The following is a 26,164-nucleotide window of genomic DNA, read 5'->3' as shown; positions in this document are numbered from 1 at the left end:
TGGACTGATGCTGAATTTATCTTACATATGCTAATCCAGATCAGAGCATCAGGAGAGAAAGAGCGAATGGGTGCTCGAGTCCATCTTGTCAGACATTTACTCAGCTGCATTAAATCGCACATTTAAACTTCTTCCTAAGCTCAGTAGGGAGTATTTCACATGCATCAAGTATTTCATATGCTAACCTGATCATTAAGGCATACTTCTCCCCAGATACACCACAAGTAAATTCTCTGCCTGGCATCCTGGCTGACATAAGGGGTGCTAGCAGTTTAATACTATTGGAAAAGCCTATATTGTGCTTGCAACAGGGTGGATTTAACAAGCAAATAGATCTTTTTCATCTCTATCTACTATTATCTTGGTAAACAAAATGTGACACCTAACTGCAATTCCAGATGCAACCCATGAATCTAGACATTAGGAGAGCCATTAGGTGCACTTGCAGAGAGCAGATACAAACCAATTAGGACTATGAACATTTTAAGATAATGATATGTTTTTGAGCTAACATGCAAAAGCAAACAGATCTAAAAGTATTACGTAAATTCAAAGCAGCAAACACCACCTTTATTGTATCTCATGTCCACAGCTGCACTGAGTATCATTAGGTCTTGTCCTTTATTAACACTGCTGTTACCAACAAGTTTTCCAGTTAAAAGATCGTCTCATTAATACCAAGCAGCTAAGCATCATGCTTTGATTGATTCGGTAAAACAGATCTGTGGTAACTGATAATGAAACCTCTTTAATCCCCTCTTCCAAAAAAACCAAGTCAAACACGAGCGTTAAGCATTCAGAGAAGTACAGTCAATCCTTATCAAATCTTTGCTTTTCTTCTTTCTATGCCTAAAGAAGTTAATGCATTTTCCTGTAGATGCAGGAAATGCATGTGAATGTATATGTGATTGGTCCTCTGCTTCTCTTATTGCATTCCTATCCAACAATAGGTACTCTGGTGGGTTTTTTTAAGGTATTTTAATCAAGCATGTAAACATGTTTTATTCTTTGATGCTCTTTCATTCAGCATCATTAATCCCCGGCATGAAATCAATAGACTTAAGACATTTAATCACATCAAAACGCAACATACAAATCCACAAATGACTTCAGTTCATCACACACACTGAATAGCTTGCAAATTGGAAACTATGCTTTCTTTTTGCCTTGGGAATCAGCAAACCCTAAGCTAGTCTTCCACTGAAGTAAACAGATCCTTTCTCCAAGAATTTGCCATTAGGCAAAAAAAAAGAATTGATAAACAAAATATGGGATTTTCTGTTTGCTCTGTCATCTTTTTTCATCGCTTGCAGTCTCATTGGCCTTATGAGAAACACTTGTTTTACTGCAATCTCTTGACAGTACGCATGTTTAAAAAAGTCTAAAAACAATTACAGTAACTGGGTTAAACAATGTACTGCAGGTGCAAGAGAAGGGAAAATATCTTTGTGGTTGCTTACTCTCCCTTTTTAACAGCATACATTGTTTCTCTGCTTGAATAGAATGCAAAAGGGACAACAATCCCAGGCACTTAAAAAAAAGGAAGAAGAGAATAAGCTCAACTTTATATATGATTATGATTTCAAAAGCCCATAGGACACAGAAAGTGACAAGAATAGCTTTGATGGGGCAAAAGTGTGTCTCAGCTGAAGAAAAGGGCAGAAACAGGTAAACAGGCAAAAGGTATAATCAATGTAATGGAATAATGTTTTTAATTCTACTACATTAAAAAGCACAGAAAGCTTGCTAATTTGAAAGAAAATACAGTTTGGAAAGTGGTGAAGTGTGAGAATGGGCATGCTGAAACCCTGATTTGGGAGCCTGTTACCCAAAAACCTGCCTAGATCCATGATTCCATCCCCACCCACTGTCCCATGAAGAGTCCTACACAGCCTCCCCCACAAACCCATGAGGTCCTTCACTGTTAAGATGGAGCTTCTCTGGGTACCAGCCATTAGGCCCATGGGCACACATACTCATTCTGGCAGCCGCCCATTTACCACCTACAGGCAGAGCCCTGTCCTGAACTTTGCCTGTGTCGCGTGAAGAAGCCCCAAAAGGGAGGCAGAGGGCTGATGGTGGTAGTACTGGCAAGGTGGTGTAGCCCTGCATTCAGGTAATTCACTCAGAGAAGGAGCATCACCCCAGGAATTATCTGGCTATATGCATGCAGGGCTTTCTGCCTAAGTGTCCATGGAGTGAGGCTACTTTGTAATCAGGAATGCAAGACCCACAAGACTAAGATGTTGGGCAGAAAAGGAGGATCCTGGCTCCATACTGGAAATCTGGACACTAAGCATCTAGAGAGGAACAGTGAAAGGTCTGTTTCAGTATCCACAGCTCCTTCTGGCATGATGATGCTTCAGAGAATGGAGCTTACAGCCCCAGTCCTGTCCATGCTCAGGCAAGGATACAGGTTCTTCTTACCCACTCTCCTTCCCCATCCCATAACTTCTGTGTTCCTGCTTATACAGCTGCCCATATTCAGCAAGAAGGGAGATGACACTCTACTGCTCCCCTCATATCTTATCTGATTAGGCCTGCAGTGAGATCCCAGTGAGATCAGCTTGTGCTCAGAACCTACACCTCGGGTCTCCCAGTCTGTTGACAAGCTAGTTCATGAAGCTTATCTGCAAAAGTGGCAAAATTGCTGTTGCTGTTGCCATCTTGTTTGACAGAAGACTCATCTCTGCTCCATTATAATCTAGAAAGGGCTTCAGAGACTACCTCTAAGGGACAACAATGCTTTTATTTTCTACTGGTTCTCTAAACAATCCGTAATGATTGATCTGATGTATCTGGGCTGTATTTCCAGAGAAGCACTTACATTCCCTAGGCCATCAAAGTATATACCTAAACTAGATGAGTAGGGGCTCCTTTTTGGTTATTCCTGGGACATGCAATTCCCTCTAGTGACTATAATGAGGAGTTCAAGTGCTTTTCCTCAGAGGTCAGATCAACCTACAAAGCTTAACCTTAATATACAGGTAGAAGTTTCATTTCACAGTGAAGCACAAGTGCTACTCACTCAAGCATTAAAAAAGTTGTCTGACAGTGTAACAGAGGTATCAGTGCTTCTAGCGTAGCACAACATAGACCCACTCTAGTTGAGAGAAGGAATGAAAATTTCAGAGTAAGTATGATTAATCTGAACTTTACTGTAAGTATACAAAGTGTAAGTGACCACCTGATTTTGCAGTTTTTCCCATTGAAAGTAATGTTTATGCAATGAGCTGCATGAAGGAAAATATGTGGATTAGGGAATTTCTTCAAATTCTTTGACTATTCTAGATGCATTTATTTTTCATTACCTCATTTATGTAAAAAAACCCAACAAAACCCCACAAAAAAAACTAACAAAAAAAGCCCAATAAAAAACATAAAGTAAAACTAAAATGTGAAATGAAGACATTCCAAATCCAGCAAAGAGAAGATCAAGTATTTTCTGCTGGCAGTGCTCTTAATTATTACCAGTAACTTCCTATCTATTATCATCATCATTATTCTTTATCCTGTTCTTTAAAAATGATCCAGATTACCTTTGCAAATGTGTTGTTTTTTTTCTGTTTGATAGATGCTAGATTCACTTTCAGCTGAAAGCAACTGAAGTTTAGACACAAGAAATATCCTTTAAATAGCCTTTAAAGGAATATCCTTTAAAGCCTGTTCTCTTCAGTTAACAATTTGATCCTGGAGATGAACTACAAATGGAGACTTGGGCCTTAACATTCTTACTAACTAATGGGAATGCTAACAAGTAAAGAAGCACTGCAGTGCTTATTTTCTTTTTGAACTGGTGACAAATGAGAAGGACTGCTTTGATTTAGTCTTACAAACGTCACCAATACAACAGAACACTGCAAACATTCGTCTTTGAACAGTGGAGAGTCACAGCAAACTAAGGTGAAAATGGAGTCCAGCAGAGCAATTCAGCTCAGGAACGCCATCCAACTCCAAAGCAGCTTGACCTGAGCACAGCCCCAGAGGCTGTGCCACAGCTGCCAGCTAGCCAGTAGCCAAGAAGTTAGCAGAGGTGCAAGCCAAGAAGCCAGCCATGAACCCACGTGCCAATACAGGAAAGCTGTATTTCAGAATTTGGCATCTGGGCCCTCCAGCTGCCAAACATCTCCCATCTGGCTGAGCCTGTGGATGAGGTGTTAAAAAGAAGATCAGGGAAGATTATACAAGAGCAAAAGCAGTAGCCTTTGCAAGACAGCAAAGATGAAGAGGCACACTGTGCCCCCAACATGTGAAACTCACACACATTATCACTTTGTTCCCAGTGGATCAGAGAAGGCAGACTGGACAAAATGCTCCATGTTTCAGAGGAAATGAATAGTTAGATGTGCATGAACTGAAGCAACCATTCCAGCCTCTGGCAATCCACGAGGTCAGCAGATGCAGATTTGTGTAGAATTGGAGTAAAACTTACAACTTTTAGTAGATTTGATGAACCCAGTAAGAAAAAAAACAGTAAAAAAACCCCACAAAAAATGTTTCTTCAAGTCTTTGTCATCCCCTCTGTTCCTCCATCATCACAAAGAAATTTAAGTATCAAAGAATGTTTCTGTACTTTCCTAACTGGAATACCATAATTCTCACTGTATTTTATGGAAGGGTAACTTTCTTGCAATTTAGTGGAAAAGATAAGTTTAGTAATACAAAGTTGAAAAATACCCAAACCTGGGTAGGCATGAAATTTAATTCAAATTAAATATATCCACTCATACAGCTGCATTTAACTGCAGAATACAATTCTGACAACCATTTACTGTTCCAAAACTCCAGCAGTGCCGTACCCCAAAAAGTGGGACCAGCTGTGGGGAAGACTCCCAGCACAGTCAGCAGTTTTAAATGCAACATAAGAATTTGTATTTTTAAATAATGCACTGACTTTAATGTTAATCTAATTGATCTTACTTCCACCTTTCAATCTACAGACAGGTCCACATGGCTCAAATGAGGTTTGACAGATGGTTCTTCTTGATCAATTTGGTTCTTTATTTTAAAAACACATAAAAAAACCCCTACAGCTCTTTTCCAAATTTCTGTTTTCATTGGAACCTATTTGTCTTGCCAAATATTATCTTTCAGTCCCATCTCACTCCAGTCAGAGCACACTAACTTTCAGCAGTTTAGAACTGCTGCATGAGATGACTTAGCCATCTACATCTAACCATGCATGTTTTTCAGGGGGCCTCATTAGTAGGATCTCATATTCATTACTATGTTATGTAAATACCAAGTAAATTCATGATGGATTTTTAAAGCAAAATACTGACAACCTCAACAAAGAGCAAAAAAATAACAACACAAGTTTCTTTCTTGAAAATGCTTCCTGCAGAATAGAAGCCAATACACAAAATGTTCCATAGTTAATTTAATACAACCTAAAGAAGCCTGCATTAAAAACTGTATCTGAAATATACATATATTTTAGAAACACAACATTTTGAGAGACTAGAAGGCTTGTCAGAATAATTTCTGACATTGCACTGATAATAGATCAAAGAAAGTCTAAGGATTTTTAAAAATAAATGTATCATTTCAATTTCATAGTTAAGGAAAACTTAAAATATTTGGATTAGCTCTAACAGAGAAATTATTACTGCTGCTATGTTTGAGTAATACGATCCTGCAAATTTTTAATAAAAATATACCAGTTGTAGTGTAATTAACTGCAAATTGGAGATAGGAGTAGTCTTGAGGAATGACTTCTGTATTTGAATACTCATTAGCAATTTGAAAGTGTAATTACTCTTAAACATGCCTTCTTCCTAATTTTATTACAAAGCTTAGCTGTACTTATAAATGTGAAGAATTTGATTTATTCTGGAACATACTTGCTTATATTGAATGTGAGAAGTTGTTTTTTCTTCTATACTCCAGACAGAGGACACACAGGTCACTAAGAGCAGATAAAGCAGTGAGCTGATGGGTTTACACTTGTCCCATAATAATAAAAAACATGACTCCAAAGGAACCTTTTGAGGGGCACACAAAACAAACAAAAGAAGGGAGGAGGACAGGCAAGCAAGCAAGCACACCGAGAGTGGACATTTCACTGCATACTATTTTTAAATCCACTAAAGCAACAGCCATGAATCCCACAAAAACAGGCACCCTACCAGCTTTGGTACATCCTTCTGTCATTTGACATCATTTCTGCCTGGGCAAGTGGGGTGAACTCGAGGGCCCTTATGGTATCACAACACCTGCTGAGGCCTCCCAGTCACCCCCCATCACTCGAGTGGCATGTAAACCCTGTGCCATCTACAAGGCACATTACACAGTAAGATTTTAAATTTTTGCCCTCCTTGAAATAAAAGCAAGGAGATGTTTGCAAAGAGCTCTTCCTAATTTTGCAGCTTTGCTTCACGGTAACTGGCAATGATCCATTGTTACATGAGCTATACTGATGCACATTATCTTTGTTACTTAATTTCAGTAGACTACTTTGAACACTTTAAACTGTATTATTAAACATCAGACAAGGTATTTTCTATTCTCATATTTTAAACACTGGGATTTATTAAAAAAAAAAAAAACAAAAAACCAAACCTGCAGCTTTCCCACCACCCCCTGAGCCACAAGATAAAAAAAAGCAATTGTAAAACTCAACTTCAGATCTTGCCTACCCCCACATAATCCCCAGTCATGACATAAAGAGGGAAAGAAATCTGAAAAGTACTGCTTCTAGACTTTATCAATAAAACAGAATATTATATAATACACAATAAAATGCTTCATACCTGGAGTTGAAAAAACGAAAAGGGTTAACAGCTGACCTGGCACAGCCCCACATGCTCTCTCTGGAAATTGAACACAGACAATTAGGAATTTTAAGTTACCCCAAATAATCGAAGGGGACTTAGACAAGCTTGAAGAACACTTACTGCAAAGTAAGTAAGGCACACAGCCTCAGTGTGGAAGGCACTTTAGGATTTTCCCATTCACTCAAAACTCTTCTCAAACTGAATTTGCTCTGTAGATGCCCCATCTAATGGTAAGTAAGTCATTAGGAGCACTGCGATTAATTTTCATGGCAGCAAAGTCAAAGCTTAAGGGCCCACATGTCGCTCAGTGGTAATTTTGGATCATGATAAATCATGTTTTCTCATTTAAAAAATAATCAGCAACGAAGAGGTAAAATCTAATGAGAATCTACAGCAGGCAGGCATTGCATGAAAAGGAAATTATGGCTGCAGTGAATGTCTGCTCCCAGAATTCTGCTGTATCAGTAATATTATTCCCACACAAAACCAAAAAACTTAGGCCTTAACATTTTTACTTAGAACTGGGACTCTAGGGAAAATATACAATCTTCTAAAATACAATTTTGAATAATGAACAACACCAATATACAGTGCCATAGCTGTACAAACTCCTATGCTGGTTGAGATTTGGACTATATAATATTTTCCTTTTCACTGACAAATTCTGATCTACTGCATGTGCTCAAACAAGAAGCTTCATACAGAAAGAAGAAGGTTCATACAGATGTTTTTTGGAAAAAGTTCCACCAAGTTAGGGGAAAAAAAAAACCTGCAGAAAGCCAAGAACATTAACAAGCCCCTTTAGTCCTTTGTGGTTCAGACCTCAAATGTACTGTGAAAGTTGTCTGAGGCCAATGCTTAAGAAACTAGCAAAAATATTAGAATAACAATATGAATAATAAGAAAGCTCTATCACACTAGGAGTTGAATGTATTTGCACTGAAAATATTTTGGATCTTTTATAATGCTCAATTAAAATATCCAGGTTGGCATAGGAACTGCAGAAAGTAAAAAGGAAACTTTCGTAACAACTTTGCTTCATTTATATAATTGCATTTTCCACTGGCCCTTGGAAACCTACAAACAATCCATTTACTCTCAAAATTTTGCACTGAATGCTTTGAACCTGTCACAATTCCCTGCCTCAAGTGTATAGCAAATATTGGCTCTTTACTGTTTTTGCCAGTTTTTAGATGCTAAATTTCTGATAATGACAGAAATATGGCATGCAGATGACAAAATGATGCACAGAATTTTTGAAGTATAAGTTATTAGCTCTATCACTGCCTAATACAGTTTTGGTTTCTTCCACACTCTTTTCCCACTCTCCAAGTAGAGTCTTTTCCTTCTCAGAAATATTTATCAGGTATTTGTCCCACAGTACCAAATAGGTACAGATTTTATTTTACAACTGTGTCAGTACCTAATCAAAGAACACTGTGACAAAATCTCCCCTGCCCCATCAGCCCTCAACTGAAAGCAATATACACTGGAAAAATGGTTACTGGAAACCATTAACACAAATGGTTCTCTTCCATGCCAATTAATCTGCAACCATCTCTGTGTCTCATTGGAAAATCATTTATTCACACAAGTGATATAAACATTAATACATTACCTGGAAGTTGTAAATCTAAATTTTGGACACTCATTTTCATAAAGTTCCCTTTTTAACAACTAAGCAAGAGGGCAGACCAAAATACAGTTGCTGAGGTTAAGTATTTGCATGTTGAATTTTTGACAGTGGGAAATTCAGCTGACAACTAAAACTCTGTTTAGAACCTACAGTATCCAGGCACTGAAGCAAAAGACACTCAGGCATCACCAAACCAACCTCACTGACTCCTGAAAGTTACTATGCTCCTTTCTGTTTGGTGTGAAAGCCAAAGGGCTGTGGCCTCCCACCCAGCCTCTTCTCCAAACCAGAAACCTAAAAATGGTGAGAAATACCTAATCCTTGCCTCTGGAACTTGAAGCTTATCTGTGCTATGAAAATGGCTGAAACATATCTCAGACCGTGTAATCAGCATAAAAAGGATCTGTAACAGTCTCTTCCCAATCCAAAATGCAAGTGTAGAACAAAGAAGAGAAAAGGACCACTCCTGGGTATTTTTTGCACACAAATGTAGATATCTGGCTTCCTGAGTCAGTGCTCTAACATCAGGCTTTTATGCCATAGGTGGGTGGCTGCACCACTGCTGGTTGTCACATTTTTACACTGAGACATGGCCAATGGGAAGAGGACATCTGGGTGTTACAACAGGCCGAAATAGGTAAGCTTAGAACTTGATATCTTCATTTCCATAACGGAAAGTTGGGAACGTGAGCTGCTCTTTTTTTTTTTTCCAAACCACTTTAATGAACTACTACATTTCAGAAGCCCAGGCTCCAAAGAGAGCAGAGACAACTCACAGCCAAGTACCCACCCAGGATGTAAGTGGAGACATCTCTACGAAGCTGATTGCTCTGCCCTGCTCTGCTGTTGTACTTCAAAGCCTTTAACTCTTTGTTGACAATAGTGGGCATGCTAATGCCTTGTGCAAGTGCACTGTCACACTGCTGAGCCAACCACCTATCTCAGAACCTCACACCTCCATGAGACCTCCCCCAAAGCTAAAAATCTTCATCCTGCCTCAAGTGCCTGCGCTGTTTTGGCTTGTCTTGGTCTTGGCAGTACTTCATGCGTGTTGCAAGCATTTGGGCATAGTGCAGCCTCCAAGACCTGCAATATATTGACAAGGATGTACCTGTTAAAGAATTGCATGTACTTGTAGTTCCTCTCAAGCAAAAAGAGAACCACTTTCTGTTATCCTGACTATACTTTAGGAATGGCAGAAGATCTCAGAAATCATGTGGTGATACAGACAGCAAGCAGTTTTGAAGTGAAAAAATTGAGTGCAAAAGGAATCAACCTGTTCAGCTTGGTGAATAATTTTCAGCAAACAATTTATTATGCAACATTACCCTATTATTTTGCTTTTAAAATTTTTATGACTGAGATTTTGGTCATTATTATAGTTCTTCCTGTGAACTTATTTATCAGTGGTTTGACTCTTTGGCCTTGACAAGCAACTGATTACAGTGCTCATCAGTTCTTAAGAGAAACACCATGGTGACTTACCTGTCTATCTGACAGCATTGTGTGTTCCTGATTTATCATGCGTTATCCCAGCACTATGCTAAATATCGTACTTTTCATGCAAATAACTGAGGGACATATTTTGACAAGACTGGAACTGTTGACTTTTAATGAGTACATAAACCAAGTATTTCTTTTACTGTCTGATGTCAGCTTCTGGTGGTTTTCAGGTTAATTTATTTTCCAGGCTCTGTTTGCAATGCTGGGCTTTTCAGCCAGCAGCAGATCCTGTATACGGCCCTTAAGGTAAGCACTTCTAGGGCAGCCTCTGGCCTCAGTGCCTGCCAGCCTGCTCCATGCCCCCCTGAGCTAGAAACACAAGCTAGACAAGAGAGCTCTGGCAGTTCCTGCCTCCTCTGATCCACCCTGGTCTCTTCCTTATTTTCTGCTTGTCTCAGCTTTCATATTTCCTTACACTGCTGTATCCTCTGGCAACTCAGTATATTTCACAAGGATAAATAAAGAAAAATATGACCCAGAATCTCATCCTTGACACATCTTTTGTCACTGCTCTAATGATGGAGATGCAGGGTTTGACTCTGAAACCTGTGACTGTCATTACTCCAGGATTAGATGCTATAATATCAGCCACTATGCTGCTTCACTCCTTATTTTAGCCTTCAATTCCTTTATTTTGACTAGAGTAGTTTCTTATGTGCGGTGGCTGTAAGGTCCAAGTATCCTTTCTGCAATGTATTCAGAATAGTAATGCTCATGTTCTAAGTCACATACACATGGACAATGACACCTCCTTGGCACACAGGCACAATGCAAAAAAGACTCTTTTCATATCCATCACCCAATACCTCCCATTTATTCCTCCTTTATCTCCAGCATCAAAAGAACTTGCTGTGAGAAATGAGGCTGTGGTGAAATCACAAGGGAGATTTAACTAAAAGACAGGGAAATCTACCAAAATCTTTTCCCATTATGCAGGAGAAAGGAAGATAGCAGGAAAAAAAAAGTAGGTTAACTTTTTTTATTTCCTGTATTTATATACTCATTCAATTATGCCTTGCCAAACAGTATTCCCCTCTTAATAGTTCCCTCCTTTACATGCAGTTTACATACGCGCAACCTACACAAATTTTGTGGTTTTGCATGCATTGACCTAAACACCCAGGACAATATTTCCATAAATCAGTATAAGTACTGCTATTAAGATTTAATTGTGCTGCATGTACGTCTGTCAGAATCACAGGAACTGCCTTACAGAAAAGGAAAGATAAAAACTTATCTGATCTAGATAATGAAACAAGAAGTAATTTTGGCTCAAGTGACAGCAGAGGACAATGCTCTTTCTTTTTCTTATCAGTAAGTCAAAGTAGCAGTTCACTGAGGAGGTTTTATTGTGGATTTTCCTGGCTCTGTTCTGCTATCCAATCCACACCCATGAGTATTTGTTAGAGCTCTAAATTTCTTAAGGCACATGGCTCTGCCCCTACTTTTTGTGCTGATTTAGAGACAAAACATGAAAAGCTGAATAACTAATCACTGGAGAAAGAGGTGCCAAACAGGTGTACAAACTGCTAACTGGGTAGTAGTAATTAATAATGTTATTTACAATTCATTCTTGGGTGTCATGCTCTTCAAGCAATTAAAGAATGCCTGCCTCACTATCCATAAAATGCATTTCACATATCTAACAACTAATGACTTGAGCTTTACTCTAGAGAAACACATTTTAGTGGATTAAGCATAGGAGTAAGAGGCAGATGGACCTGATCCCAACTCATTCTCTGCTTTGCTGCATGGCCTTGAGCAAGTCACTAACCTGTAGATAATTGTAATATTTGAACACACATGGGATCTGTACAATTTAATTAGTTAGTGTTTGCAAAGCACTCCAAAGATAAAAAATGCCGTATCAATGATAATCACACACTATTGTTTCATGTTTGTTTTCATATTGTTTGTGTAAACATGTTTACAAATGTAAAGCTCCAGTAATGGCAAAGTTTGACAACTACTTTAAAATGATCGGCACTTCTTAGACTAAAATTTAACTTACGCTAAGAAGACATTTATATGTGAATTCAATACAGACACTAAACTGAAGCTGGGAAACAAGATCTTTGAAGGTTTCTTTGTAGCAGACAAAGGAAGTGAAAAAGACATACAGAAGTTATCAATTAACCAATATGTGTAACTCTTTCACTGCAAAATAATGGTCCCCCAAATAGCCTAAGTGTTGAGTTACTTTTCTTTAGCATCCAGACTTCTGTTAGTTTCAGGACTAATTATTAGACCAAACAAAGTTAATGGCAAACAGAAATAGGATTTTGGACTTTATCAGAACCAGGATTTCTTAGTTCTTCAAGCTTATTATGCAATTAATTTAAATATTTCTCTCAAAAGGAAAATATTACTCGTAAAAATGATATGATAAAAGCTCCAGAATTACCTACTCAATAGTCATGGAAACATATTCTTATAGAGGACACAGGAAGATATGATTTGATATAGACCAAGGTCTACTCTTAAAAGCATTCTTATTTTCAAATCAACTTTCTTCAGGGAACAATTTGACAATACGTCTATCTCCTGATACACTTCCATTTAAGCAATATAGCCCTTTCAAAGCAGGAAGGGACATTAATTTCTTTGTAGAAGCCGGCTTTGATTTACAGTTGCCATTCACCTAGTCCTTGTTTCTAATGATCACCGGCTGGTAGGGAATCTTGTTATTCTGGCAAAAGGCCTTGAGACATATAGCAGAAAATTTTTATACAAAAAAATCCTAGTGCATGCATTATTTGATTTTACTGCCCAACTGTCAAGTTATTGAACGCTTCTTTTGTCAAACATCACATAATTTTAAAAAAGGAACCTTTTTAGAATAATATGGGTTTACTGGATTATTGAAACCCCAGGTTCATACTTAGTGCCTAAAGAGCAACTCCCAAAGGTATATAGGTCTTTTAAGCTCCTGAAATCCTTAATAAGAGCTTTAGGTCAATTCATTTCTATATACAAACAGATGTTTCTGAGAATTCAGATTTTGCTAGAAATAACTTTATAAAATGCCATATAAACACACTGTAGAAGAAGTCAGTATTTCTTCAACAAGCTGTCTGAACTGCTTGCAGGGAGTGCACACAGGTAGGAAGAATCACACCTGTAGTAATTGCCGCAGGTCAAATTTAGATGTACTAGGTTCAGCTTCTTCTCAAGCCACAGATTTCCAGCATGGCCTTAGAAAATAACACAGAGGGGGTTTCCTCATAGATAATAACTTCGGCAATGTAAAGTTTTATCACTCTCTACATCACTTGTCCAGGTTTCTTTACAGCTGCTGGAGAAGACAGAGACCTTTTGAAAGGTAGATGAGCATGACTGGACCAAGAAATATCTCTCCACTAAAGAAATCCAAAATACTTGAGACTAACTTTTAGATAGCTTGCATTGTGAGAGATGAACTTTGCTGCAAGGTTATGTCCAAATTGGACAGTCCACCACTACCCAGGGTTTGCCTCAGGTAGCTGAGACAGAGCACACTGCCAGCTCAGCAGTGCCCTTGGGTCACTAGCTAGCATCCAACCCAGCAACACTTTTCACTGCAGAAACCTCTTCTGCCATAGGATACTTACTTGAGACTGCTGACAAAAAACAAAACAAAACTAGAACAAAACCTCCCTGAAATAATGACACAGTGGGGGCACCAACCATAACACAGATGCCTTGCAGAGCTCTGCGTTGCTACTGCCTTTCGCTTACGTATCTGCACAAATGCCTCTCAATGCTTTTAGCAAGTCAGTTCAGTTTGTAGAACAACTCTGGAGGAGACCAAGGAGAAGCCTTTCCATGTTAGAGAGCCTGTGGGGAGGTCAGAGGCCCATAGACAGTTCTTTCTTAGTGTGTGGTCTAATTTCCCTCCAACTGCAGCAACTATGTAACCTTCTGCTCTAAAGTCTTGCTGCAATGGAAAAATGCATCCCAGACTTGGGTATTCTTTATAACATAAGCAAAATTAAAACTGATATAGTCCCACAATTTCACTTTAAACCAATTAGTGTTCTCCAGTGGAAAAAAAAATCCTTTACTGAGGAATTCTGGATGAGCACTAGCCAATTCTCCATATGTAAAATCACCACTCAACTGTGTGTCAGTTTTAAAATGAGCACAGGCAGATGTACCAGAGAATAGGAAAGCAAAGTTTATACAAACAGTGCTGAAACAGCCTTGCTTATGTTTTTTGGAAACTCAGGACAAAGTATTTTGTCTGCAAGTGGAAGGAAAAAATGAGGTGAAAGTTCTCTATAATGAATAGCACAATACTAGTAATGATTGCAACCAAAGCAGGAAAACAAACTATACCAGTGTGGGAAATTAATAGCTGATGGAAACAAAGATACAAACATCAAAAGAAATAAAAATAAACCACAGAACTTGATTTACACTGAAGAAGAAAATGGAGAAAAAGAGATCTAGGAAAAAAAAAATCAGATTTGAAAAGCATGTACTAATTTAAGAGAGTACATTGGTATGGTGGCTATGATGTCTGTCTGTAGTGGAGTCTCTTTTTTGTTAACTGCAGTATTCAAAACTAACTCCTACTATACTGCAGTAATAGATGCCAGAGATTTTAAAAATGAAGTATGATGATCACATTAGCACCAATGTATCAACAACATAAAGTAGCCAAAGAGAACAGGGGTAGGTCCCTAATCTCATTTTCATACAAACACTCTGAGTCACCCAGCTCAGCCTAAAGAGGAATTCATGTTAAAGGTCAGAGCAGTCACATACAAATGACAAATCCTATCTCTGTGAATTAACTGCAGCTCTAACTACAAGTAGACAGGATTTCCTCTCTGAAACTTGTGTCTCTCCCTTACTCCAGAAAAACAATACACTATCTGAAGCATCATCAGTTTATATGCACAGTTCCTCTTTTCCTTGACATTTGAAAGAAAAATTCAAAAGAGTTTCCTCCACTTAAAACACCTAAGGAGAAAAGAATTATAGAAAGAGGAATTTCTGCACCTTTGGATTTTTACTAACATACTGGTCAAAAGTTCATGCTAAAAATCACCTTCTGCCTCTCCTGCCCTCAGCTTCTTCAAGTAGGAGATCTTAAATTATCTTATATTCAGGGAGTGAGAGATGCATGCTGTAAACTAATATATTTTACCATACAAGTGTGCAGGAAATAAGAAGATGAATGCTCTGTTCAGGGTTTGCATTACTATGTGCCATGGAGACGGCTCCTGAGCCAATCCTGCATCAGTTCTGCCTAGGGATGAAAAGGCTGCCAGGCTGACAGAACAGCATGTTGCCTCTGAGAGGGACCCTAATAAAGTTTTACTGTTCTTCGAGGTGGGGACTAATGCCTTCTCCTCCCTTAGCTTCATAAAGATTTCTGGAGTGCATGTGAGATTTGGTTCTGAATATATGATTCTATTCTTGCTGTGTAATAAGCATCAGTGGTGTCAGGCATATAGAGGCAAATCTGCTCTTTGTTAGATGTTACATGTCAAAATGAGTTTGTAAAACACACCATAGAAACGATGAAATGCTGCTTACAATGCAAAGCCTACTGAAATCTACATAATGTTGCAGTATTTATTACCAGCCAGAGCGTATTATCTGAGATTAATAAACAATTCTTAGTCCTTATTTTGTAAGGCATAGCAACTACCATAAACTACCATCACAGGCAAGAAATTTCACTGAAGTACTCTGCTTGAAATAATGACTTTCTTTATCTATAACTTTACATTATTGATTTGGTTTGTTGAACTGAAGGAGAACTATAAACTCATTCCAAAAGAACTACTAAGTAAGCTTCCAAGAGTTGGATGCTCAGCCAACATAATGCTTGCAGCAAGAAGGCAATTTCCCTGAGAAAAAACAGTCATACTTGGTCACTTTACAAATATGCAAGCAAATTACATTCTGTTTATGTAAATAAGAACTAATGCCAAACACGTGACTCTTAGTGTTTCATTGTCACAATTTTTATTCCTAAGAATTTTGTTCCTCTAAGACTACAGTGGACCCAAAACAAAGCAGCAACATATGTGGACACCATCCAGTTTAAGAGGACATGAAAAGCAAAGCTTTCAAACAGGCATTCCAAACTGTCCTGCAACCCAGCTAGGTAAGCGTCATTTCAAAAAGAAGCTTTAAAATGACTGTATTAAAAAACCAGTTTCTCCCCAAAAACTGACAACTGATTTCCCTGTGGTTAAAACCTGGCAGACTGAGATGCGAGGGAAGATGCAGGAGCATTCAGTAGGACGCTGCCACTCCCAGCTTCTGGCGCAGCAGCTCCCCAGTCAGGCGCTGTGGATTGCCGTGGCCTCACCTCGCGCCAGGGATCCGCAGCGCTGCCGTGTGTCCCAGGCAGCTGCACCACCCGTGGGTGATGGAGGAACGGGAGCTCACAGGCTGGAGCCTCTCGCTGTCCCTACATGAGACAGCTCCAACAGGGCAGAGAGTGAGGTAACTGCCTGGGATGCAGACAGCCATGCAGGCAAGATGAATCCTGAGCCCCACTGACAGCACACAGCGAAAGGCAGGAGGCAAGGAAAGGCAAGGCACCGAGGCAATCCCTCACAGCCCCACATGCTGTGTGAAGGGCTCTACAGGATCAACCCAAAGCAAATGCCCATCACCAGATACTGAAATCCCCAGACTCTGAACCCCCTTACTGCTCTTGGAGAATAGGTGGCAGTAGGCAAATATATATACATATATTCATAATCCTTATGCAAAATAATATAAAACATGTCTGAAAAACAAGCAGGAAAAGATCAGCTGTTGTCTCACACCTGCTACCAAGCACATACAAACTGGTATTGTGTTTAACAAAGACAAGCCTGTAAAACACCAATTGGTACTGAAGAAAAGGATGCTGCCAATGCTTTGGAAGTACTGTGGTATATTTCCCAGCCACTCTTTGAAAGAAGTTATTTTTTGGGCAACTATTCACCAGAAAGAGCATACAAGCTCATTGAAAAAAACACACTGTGTGGGACAGTCACCCAGACTGGAGGGCCAACCTGCCTCTGTCAGGCCCTAGGCTTTGCCCTATGCTTCACTGACCACTGAAGAAGTCTTTCTATGCATGTCCCTATGCTGCCTGGTTATTCAGCAGAACAGTAGGTGCCTTTCCCTGTCCTCAGAGGAAATTCCTGTCTGCTAAGTTTAGAAGCTGAAATTGAGCACACAGGATCTCCCTTTGGAAGGCTTCAGAGGCACTTTCCTCTCTGCAACAAGGCTATGTAGAATGAGGGCTTCTTTTTCAGTGGAGGCCCTTCCTAAACATCTAATATTAAGGTACATATCAGATGCTTAAAATCAAATTAGAGCCTGCCCATAGGACACAATATTGCAGACCAAGTAAGAAATCGATTGAGTGCAGTCAGCATGAAATGCCAACATTCCTTTTTGACTCAGCAGCTGTATGTGTGGTGTCTGTGACTGAGAATGAAGTAAAGATGACAAATTGCAGATCACAGTCAAATTAGATTTTCCTAATGGGGCTTTTGAAATAAACTAACAGATTACTGTTTAAATAAACCTGTAACAAGAATGAGTTGATGTAATATTATTAAATTTCTTAATTTGATTCTTAAGCTCCAGAGCCAGTCAAGTAATACTCAACATATTTACCTTCACAAACTGTGGAATGTATCATACAAAAGTTAAAAAAGCTTCCCATGGTTTGACCAATTCTCTAAGTGTTCAAGCAATGTCCATCACAGAGAACAGTATCTGCCTGCCAGTCATATATTAAAATTACTTGCTAGCGCTCCATACTTCCTTTGTTCAGTAATTAGACAGCGCAAAATCATGACGCATGGTTTTATTTTTCTGGCTTACTATGTGTGTTATAAATTGAGAAAAAATACTTAGCACTTCAGGGCCTGCTGTTGTGACTAGAAAATTGGAAATACATATGGGACCTGTCTATCAAGCAGTAGCCTCACTGGCAAAAAAACCTTCCCCTCCTTTATCACTGTTAAAAGGGAGCCTTCTAATCACAGAGCCAACACCTTGTCTTGCCTTGCCCACAAACACTTCTCTCTCTCTGCTTAAAGAGAGTATTAGTTTGAGATTCACAGTTATAGCGCTTGGCTGGAAGATGAGGTATTTCATGTTTGGTGAAATGCAAAAAAAAAACCAACCCCAAAAAACCCAAAGGCAGTACTTCCCCAAACGTGTCTTAGAAATGTCAGCTCTTTTAGTTGCTGATGTCCAGTAAAACAAAAAAAAACATTTTTAGATACCATATTAAAATGCATCTAAATAACTTACACAATAGCAATGTCTAATAGCCCTCATTATACCAATTTTTATTTAATAATGTCCCGAATACCCATATTTTGAACCTCTCAGATAAAGTAATGTGTTTTGTGGGCCTAGCACAGGCTTCAATGCCTGGAGGCTCTAGTTCTATTTCCAGCTCTGCTTCAGACCTACAGGGTGACCTTTATGCATAACCTCCTTTTCCTCACCTATAGAATGGGGATATTAATACTTAATTTACCTCACAGTTGATTCCCTTCCAGCTGCTACAGTGACTGACCAACCTCATGCATCTACAGAATTGCAAATGTTCAGGATAAACTGCTTCTTTCTTTTTAAACAAGCAGTGCAGGTACGAAATTAAGAAATCATTTGTCCACCCAGTTTGCAAAAGTACACAGAAAAATAACCACAGTGGAAAATTGTTTGAAGGCCCTCAATAATTTCCTTCCAATGATACTGTCCTTCAGGAAAAATGCTGCTAGTTTCTATCTGACAGCAACTAGAATCAACTTCCTGATGCTGCTTTCAGTCAAGTCAAAAATACATTGTTTTTGAGTGGTAATCTAACCTGATCTCCATTTGGAGAGGATATAAAACCACTGCAAGCTTTCCAGCTATATAAAGGGGAAGAAACAACTTCAATATGAAACTCAACCTAATAATGAGGGCAGAGAGAAAGAAAGGAAAAGATCATGAGAGAGATAAGAGATACAGTAATCTCTTCCAGAAAAGGGAATAAAGCTCCATGGAAAAAGTTCTGGCAAGTATGCTGCCTGCAGGCAGGAGGACAGCCCTGCAGCACCAGTGCCTCCGTCAGCCTGGGCACACCTCACAACACTCATCTTGTCTGGGAACGTGATACTTACTCTTGTACTGCTCTGGCTATGGAGAGCGCTGTAGATCCAGTTTCATTAACGCTATCTAAGGTCACATTTGGCAGGTCGTCATCATCACTGTCACTTTTAATTTGTCTGGGAGATAGGCCTCGGGGGTCCATTTGTGCTGGAAAGAGACATATAATGGATTAATATGAGTGTGCTGAAATTAATCTTGTCCCAGAACAACATCAGGGTGCACAACACATCTGCCTGCTCTGGCTGGAGAGCAGCGCTTGTTCTGAGCTTCCCAAATCAGCTGACAGGTGGACAAAGCCATCCAGCGTTTCCACAGCTGGATGTGAGCACTTCCAGGGGCATGCAGGTCTGTGAATTCATGGAGGTTACACCAATGCACTCAGCAGTACCGAAACATCACTGCTCAGACCGCATCCAACAAAAACCCAGTTTCCTATCAAGTAAGTTATGCTGCCTGACTTCACAAAGCAAAGGGAAAGGGAAGAAGGGAAAGGGTTACATCTGCTTTGTACAACACAGAACACTCAAGAGTACATTTGACAGCAAAATTTCAGGAGCAATCTCTGATTCTGAGTGTTCATTGTGAGGTATCAGGATGGAATCCATGTCACTCCACTCAAAATTTAGGCATACAAAACCCAGTCCTCCTGATTTCTGACATAATTCAATACTGTTGTCAGCCTCTGAAGGATCCTTCACTCCACACTACATGCAACCTCACACAGGCAACCAACATTCAGGTGACCAGCATCAGCAGGGCTAACACGTTTTTTTGGAAAATCACCCAGTTTCATGTCTTACAAATATCTGAAGATCAGGAATTGCAGGATTGTTTTACCTGTCCACAGCTTACAGTATCCATACTGCATGGCAATGGAGTAAGTGCCTGGGTCCTGGCAGCAATAGCCGCAGGGACTTGTATAAAGAGCAGCCAGGGCTGCCCTGTGGCAGACACAGACAGGTCTGTTCACTGCATCTGACCCACTGCTGGGCACAGCTGAGCCCTGCAGACAGCAGAGGTGTCTCAGGGCAAACAGGTTCAAGAAAAGGTGAAACAACTGGCTAAGAAAGAAGTGAGAGGGGAAAAAAGTGTGAGAAACACTTTACATTGAGGGTGGCAAAACACAGGAACAGGCTGCACAGGGAGATTGTGGATGTTCCCTCCCTGGAGACATTCAAAACCCACCTGGATGTGTTCCCGTGTCACCTGCTCCTGGTGACCCAGGCTTGTTGGGGATGTTGGACTGGTTGATCTCCAGAAGTTGTTTCCAATACTAACAGTTCTGGGATCATGTGAAACAGCTCTGAGATACCAATGTGCAAGGAGATAGAAGGGAGAAGGTTCTTCATAATGGAACAGCCCCTAAGCACACTGTCCTGATGGGAACTACTATCTACAGGGAACCCACAATGGAGCATGGGAACAGTGTGAGCAGGAACAGCAGCAGAGAGGAACAATCATGGACTAACCAGTGCCCCCAGTCCCCATCCCCCTGGGATGGTGGAGGGAGAAGAGCTGGGAATCAAGGAGTAGAGTCCTGGAAAAGGGGGTTGGGGATGGTGGTTCTCACCATCCTAATCTACTTTTAATTAGCAATTAGTTATTCTTCCCTGCACTGAGTCCTATTTGACTATAAAGCTAACTGGTAAATGATCTCCCTGCCTTTATCTTGAGCCTTAAGCTCTTGCACCTTATCTTCTCCCCTGTTCTGTGGAGGAGGAATGAGAACAGCTGGGTGTGCAGCAGGCAGACGGCCACCAGAGTTAGCTTTTCTGCCAAAAAGAAACAGGAAAGGAGAGGAGACCAGAAAGGCAGGTGACCTGCCTTCCCTCTTATGCTGGCTGTTGTCCTTCAAAGGGGAAGAAGGCACAATTAGGCAGGATAGGGGGAGGGAAACAAGAGATGGGTATAGAGGGGAAATATGGGGCACAACTGTGACTTGGGATAGTGCTGAGAGGAACTGGGGGTTGCTTGTGCCATAGATAAACTTCAGAGGTGACGTGGAGAAAGACATTTCTCCTTACTAATGAAATACACATAGAATTAGTAAGTGCTGAGAGACACCAAAAGCAACTGGAGAAGAGAGTAAAACTGAAGAGATGCCTGACTGTGCAAGGGAGGCATAGGAAGGGGAAAGACAGGCAGAGATTTATGTCAAAATGTGTTTATTTTGTCCACTCTGGTGAAATAGGGGAATTCGTGGTTATTTATTTAAAGAGCTAACTGTTGCAGTTTGTTAGCTTGTACTCTCCTGTATTGCAGAGGAGACAGGACACTTTCTTCTGGGTCTTGCACCATGATTTTTGAGAAAGGTATTAATTCCTACTCCACTCTGGCTAACCACAGACCTAGACAATAGGTATCACAGGCTCCCTTTAGAGATCATGAACAGTTCAGTGGGCCCACAGCAGCTCCAAAAGTCACAGTTACATCTGCCATTATGCCATCTTTCTTATGTTACAGTTTACTGACTCTACAAAAGGGACTGAGTTACAATGCAAAATGGGAGGGCTGCAGATACTTCAGGAGCTGTGCAGCCATAACAGCAGGACTGATGAATAGCTCTTGAAAAGAAAGCACTCCACAGATGAATGATGAATCCAGGGAAAGCTGGTCTTAAATTTTAATTTATATCTTAACTGCAAACAACCTGTGAGTAAAAAAACCACTGATTATAAACTAACTTTCAGCTGTGATTTTTACGTTACAGAATTTCGTAAGGAAAATACTGTTAATTATGTTCAGTAAGCTGATGGAACACCCCTTCTGGAACCACAGTGCAGAGCACAGTTGCACAGTACTACTCTTCTATTACCCTTCTACAGGCACAGGTTAGGTGCCTCAGTAATGCTGGCTACATTTGGACTGTTTACTATTTCTTTACGTATGGTAAACACCTTTTGCTTATCAAAGCAAAGGCTATTGACAATGAACCATGACCTACATGAGACAAAACAACAACTTAGAAATTGACTGAAACATTCAATTGTTTTAGGCAGAATGTGTACCATTCTGACTGTGCTTCTTAAAATCACAATTTACAAATGATGATATTCAATGTGTAACCTCAATCTGACCACTAGGGATAATTTAGTACTTTATTTAAAAGCAACTGAACCACCCGGTCAGCTGATTTAGCCCCAGAAAACTATCTGGAAAGAAGTGCCACTTCTGTCTTGCTCCCTAATGCTCCTTCTTAAAAGAATGAGGTTATTACTACTCATTTCATTGATAGTAAATCCAGAAAAGATTATATTCTTTTCACAGAATCACAGAAAGGCATAGGTTTGTAGGGACCTTAAAGATGATCTAGTTCCAGCCCCCCTGCCATGGACAGTGATGCCATCCACTAGACTCAGCTGCTCAGAGCCCCATCCACCCTGGCTTTGAACACTTCCAGGGATGGGGCATCCACAACTTCTCTGGGTTCCAGTGGTTTACTACATTCTGAAAAAAGCTTTTATTTCCCCCTTAAAGTGAATCTCATTACAGAAAATTATGCTTGTATCTGCCCAATATTTAAATGTGCTACAAGTGACGCTCTTGTGAGAGCAAGTTATTTGTTCACAGAATGAAAAATTGTAACAAAAAAACTGTGTTTGTTAACTGAGGTTTAATCTGACTTGTACTACAGCAGAGGATTTAATTAGCTAGCTCAGAAACTAAACTTAACTCGAAATGATGAAAGCTGTTACATAAGTTAGTCTTTAATACAGTTCTTATATGTGAATTCTGAACACTTAAGTGAGAATACACCTACATAAAAAGAGATGGTATAAATGTATATGAACAATCTTACATACTTTAGTTCTTTATAAGACATGTTTCATTATTACTGCAGATTGCTGGCTCTTACGATATTATTGAGACTCCTGTGACATCTGGTATTGATTTTAGGTTACTACAGGCATGTGCCAGGATGAAAGCTCTCAATTAGCTTCTCCTTGTTTCTGCTCAGTAAGTCCTACTCTGTACACCTCTAGCACAGACTCAAAGTTGCTAATAGAGCTGTACTTTTTTACCCAGGGATAATTTACTGTACCCACTAGGTGCAGTTTGCCCCATCAGACACCAGTGCTTGAGCACATTATGAGATGCTGCCACACATAAGTATGGAGAGGACAAAAGGTGAGGAATGGAAATGTATCAGTGGGTTAATTCAGAGTATTTCAAGTACTGCTATATATTTGCAGAAAACCTAACTAAAGATTGTAAGTAAGTAAAACAATTACTCCCTTATTTTTTATGTCAGCCCACATATATATCCTTTTTTGTCTCTCTCTTAGTTTCAAGCTTCCTACCAGCTTGCAGATGTGGGTGGCCAAGGCACTTGGGAGCTGAGGTGACTGACCAGGAGGCTGAGCTTTGCTGCTGCCAGCTGGTGTAAACTGCCCTGTTTTCTCCTCAGCATGGCTGCAGCTGCCAGGGGAGAACAGTCTTTAAAGCTATTCTCCTCCCTGAAATGAGCCATGTGAATAACCAACTGGCCAAAAGCCTAGCAGATATCTCCTCCTCACCACTCTGCAGTGTGCAAACTGCAGCACAGGACTGTTACACATTAGGAGTTCATGACTCCTACTTATGTCAACAGCTTTGACTTTCTCTTGGACATCTAAGAACAACTGTTGAACTCCTGGCATCAAGGTTTATAAATACCAGCCTCAGTTCATAAGAACTGAATTAGAAGTAATTACCGGCCGAATGAACATCAAACAGGAGAGGATGAAGAGAAGCAGGCAAGACATAGTTTAGCAAATGAGATAAAAACGGTGGAGGACAAGTGAGTAACAGAATGCAACTGGCAAGCAAGGTGGAGGAAAGCCCATAAAACATGCCAATGTATTTTAACCTCCCTTGATGCTATACCTGGCTCTAACAACCAAGCTCTTCCTTGAACTCATGACCATGGGTCCAGAAGAGACTTGTCTGGATCACTGAATCAAGTCCCCCCAAACACAGGCAGCTCCAGCCCTAAACCTTAACTGGCATTCTTGCCCTTGCAGTGCCTCTTGAAAGGTAAGATTTGTCCAACAGAGCTATCTGGTGGTTTTGTGAAGGGTGAATGAGGTTAAGGCGAGGCAAGCAAAAAGAAACCAGTCAAAGACTGCTGCTTTCATGGGACAAAGGTGCCATTGAGTAAGTGCACAAGAGCTACAGAAGCAAGCTGTTAGCTCTCCATGCTGAATAGACTGGTGAGCCAGGGGAGTTAAGAACATCTACAAGTGCTGAAGGCTGCAAGCAACCACGCTGCTTCCCAGTCTTGTTAGCCTCGAGAAACAATGATCCTTTTTTGCTAAGAAAAGTAAAGAGAATTGCTTGTGATGGACACAAATACATGCAATCACTTCTTAATGCCCCTTTGCCAAACTGTACCAAAAAGGAGCTTCCCTCTGGCAAATTCTCTTCCTAAACTGTATCTAAAAGGAACTTCCCTACAAGCAAATTCACTTCCTGAACTTTTTTTAAGTGAAGATTTGCAAATGGATCTCACATAAAGCACATACCAGCCAGTAGATACTACACAACTTAAGTCTATCATCATTAATATTGTATCTGCCAGCTGCCAGTTGCCAGTAGGAAAAAAGTCTGATCTGGATCAGATATAAACTTGCTTCTATTTCTGTCAAACTGAACAGTTTGGGGCTTTAAAATTTATTCTGGCTGTGGGGTCAGACAATACCTGATCCTACTTCTGAGGACAAAATTGCCTGTTCTACAATGCTGGAAGAGATTTAAACTTACATAGGAGCTTTTTAATGAGCACTACATACATTTGTGCTTTCTGGCACACTGCATTGGTTTTGACATGGTACAGGATTAGCCATGTCACGGAAGCACAATCTCTGGGAAGGATCCAGCCTGTCGGTTGCTAAGGACAGATGAACCCCTTGGAAGAGGATCAAGCCTCCACCTCCCCAGGGGAATAACCTGAGCCCACAGCCACACCATCAGGGGACTTTTTTCCTTCTTCATTCCATAAACTGGGGCTCCTGCCCACATTCTGGAAACTCTTGTGAAGGAAGGGATTGTGGACTTAAATCACTCCAGGCTTACAAGAGCCCAGCATCCCTCCTCCCACTTCTCACATATGTGCTGCTGATACTGGGATGGTAGGTAAATTTTCTCCCCATCTGTCACACACACTTGGGTTTCAGCCAGGTATGTCCTAACATCTTTGCTTTTATTCAGTGATTAATCAGGGATACACACCTCAAGTGCTCTGATGTGGTCAGACAAAGCCAAGCACTGTCAGAAGCCTTGCATCTGGATGCCTGCAGGTGGCATGAAAAGGGCCATACACCGCAACACTGCTGTCACTACTGGCAGTTCTCAGTTTCCGCAACCTGATTTACTTTCCCTAGTCAAATTTCCTGTGAGTGAAAGGGATGAAAACTCATCATTAGGCTCATGAACACCCACTAGAAATAATTTTATGTCTACATCCTATCTTTGATTTAAAGGTAAATATGAGACCCTTGGGCAAAAGATGAATGAAATATTTAAGAGCAGGAGAGAACCAAGTAACCATTAGGAGTTTTGCCTCAATTTATAGCTAAGCCACATAGTAATTAACTGATGTTGAAATGACTCTGTGAGATGATGCTTGCTGGTATGAAAGCAGAGAGAAAATTTCAGCAGTATTTCCTGAAATACTTCTGTCTCACTTCAGCTTAAAAACTCAGCTTTCTGCATTTACTTACCTTCTCAGCTAATAACTTTGTAAACTTACCCAAATGTAAGTTTGCCAACACACCACACCACAATAAGAATCACTGTTACTCTTAAAATAATTAAAAATCTGTTCCTGCTCTTTGAAAGGATTTCCATATTCAGAGTTTGTTTGCTTTTGTTTCACATTTTAGACTCCCCACCCTGCTTTCTCTGAAGGATGCCTTATCAACTTGCTACTCAAAATGATTGTTCATGACAGGATTTCCAACTGGTCCTGCATTTCATGCACAAGGACTTGCCTGCCAGAAGCAGGGTTACACAGCTCTGCAGTGGGCAGTGACACCAAGACCTGCGCTAGCTGAGACATCAGCCTGGATGGTGGGGAGGCCCCTCCAGCCTTGCCAGTTCAGATCCACGCCTGGTGATGGGCTTGGTCTCGGAAACATAGCCACAGATTTTTATT

At 40.2% G+C, this 26,164-nt stretch overlaps 1 protein-coding gene across 20 annotated transcripts in view; it reads right to left on the bottom strand.

Annotated features, from left to right (window-relative positions):
- The window catches only part of KLF12 (KLF transcription factor 12), a 235,085-nt gene that overhangs the window by 56,360 nt on the left and 152,561 nt on the right, over positions 1-26,164 (bottom strand). For 15 of the 20 annotated variants that reach the window (XM_077781368.2, XM_085556264.1, XM_085556290.1 and 12 more), the window contains 2 exons: positions 19,041-19,176; positions 6,753-6,812 (listed from right to left, as the gene is read on the bottom strand). In XM_077781368.2, the coding sequence (XP_077637494.1) occupies positions 6,753-6,812; positions 19,041-19,176 (196 nt within the window). The remainder of the gene's footprint in view (positions 1-6,752; positions 6,813-19,040; positions 19,177-26,164) is intronic. The other 5 variants (XM_085556348.1, XM_085556339.1, XM_021548075.4 and 2 more) reach the window with 1 other exon arrangement.

The sequence above is a fragment of the Lonchura striata genome, chromosome 1 (assembly GCF_050655825.1).
Source record: "Lonchura striata isolate lonStrDom1 chromosome 1, ASM5065582v1, whole genome shotgun sequence".
NCBI classification, from domain to species: Eukaryota; Metazoa; Chordata; class Aves; order Passeriformes; family Estrildidae; genus Lonchura; species Lonchura striata.
Note: the sequence above shows the minus strand (reverse complement) of the source record. Positions and strands in the feature narration are given on the sequence as shown.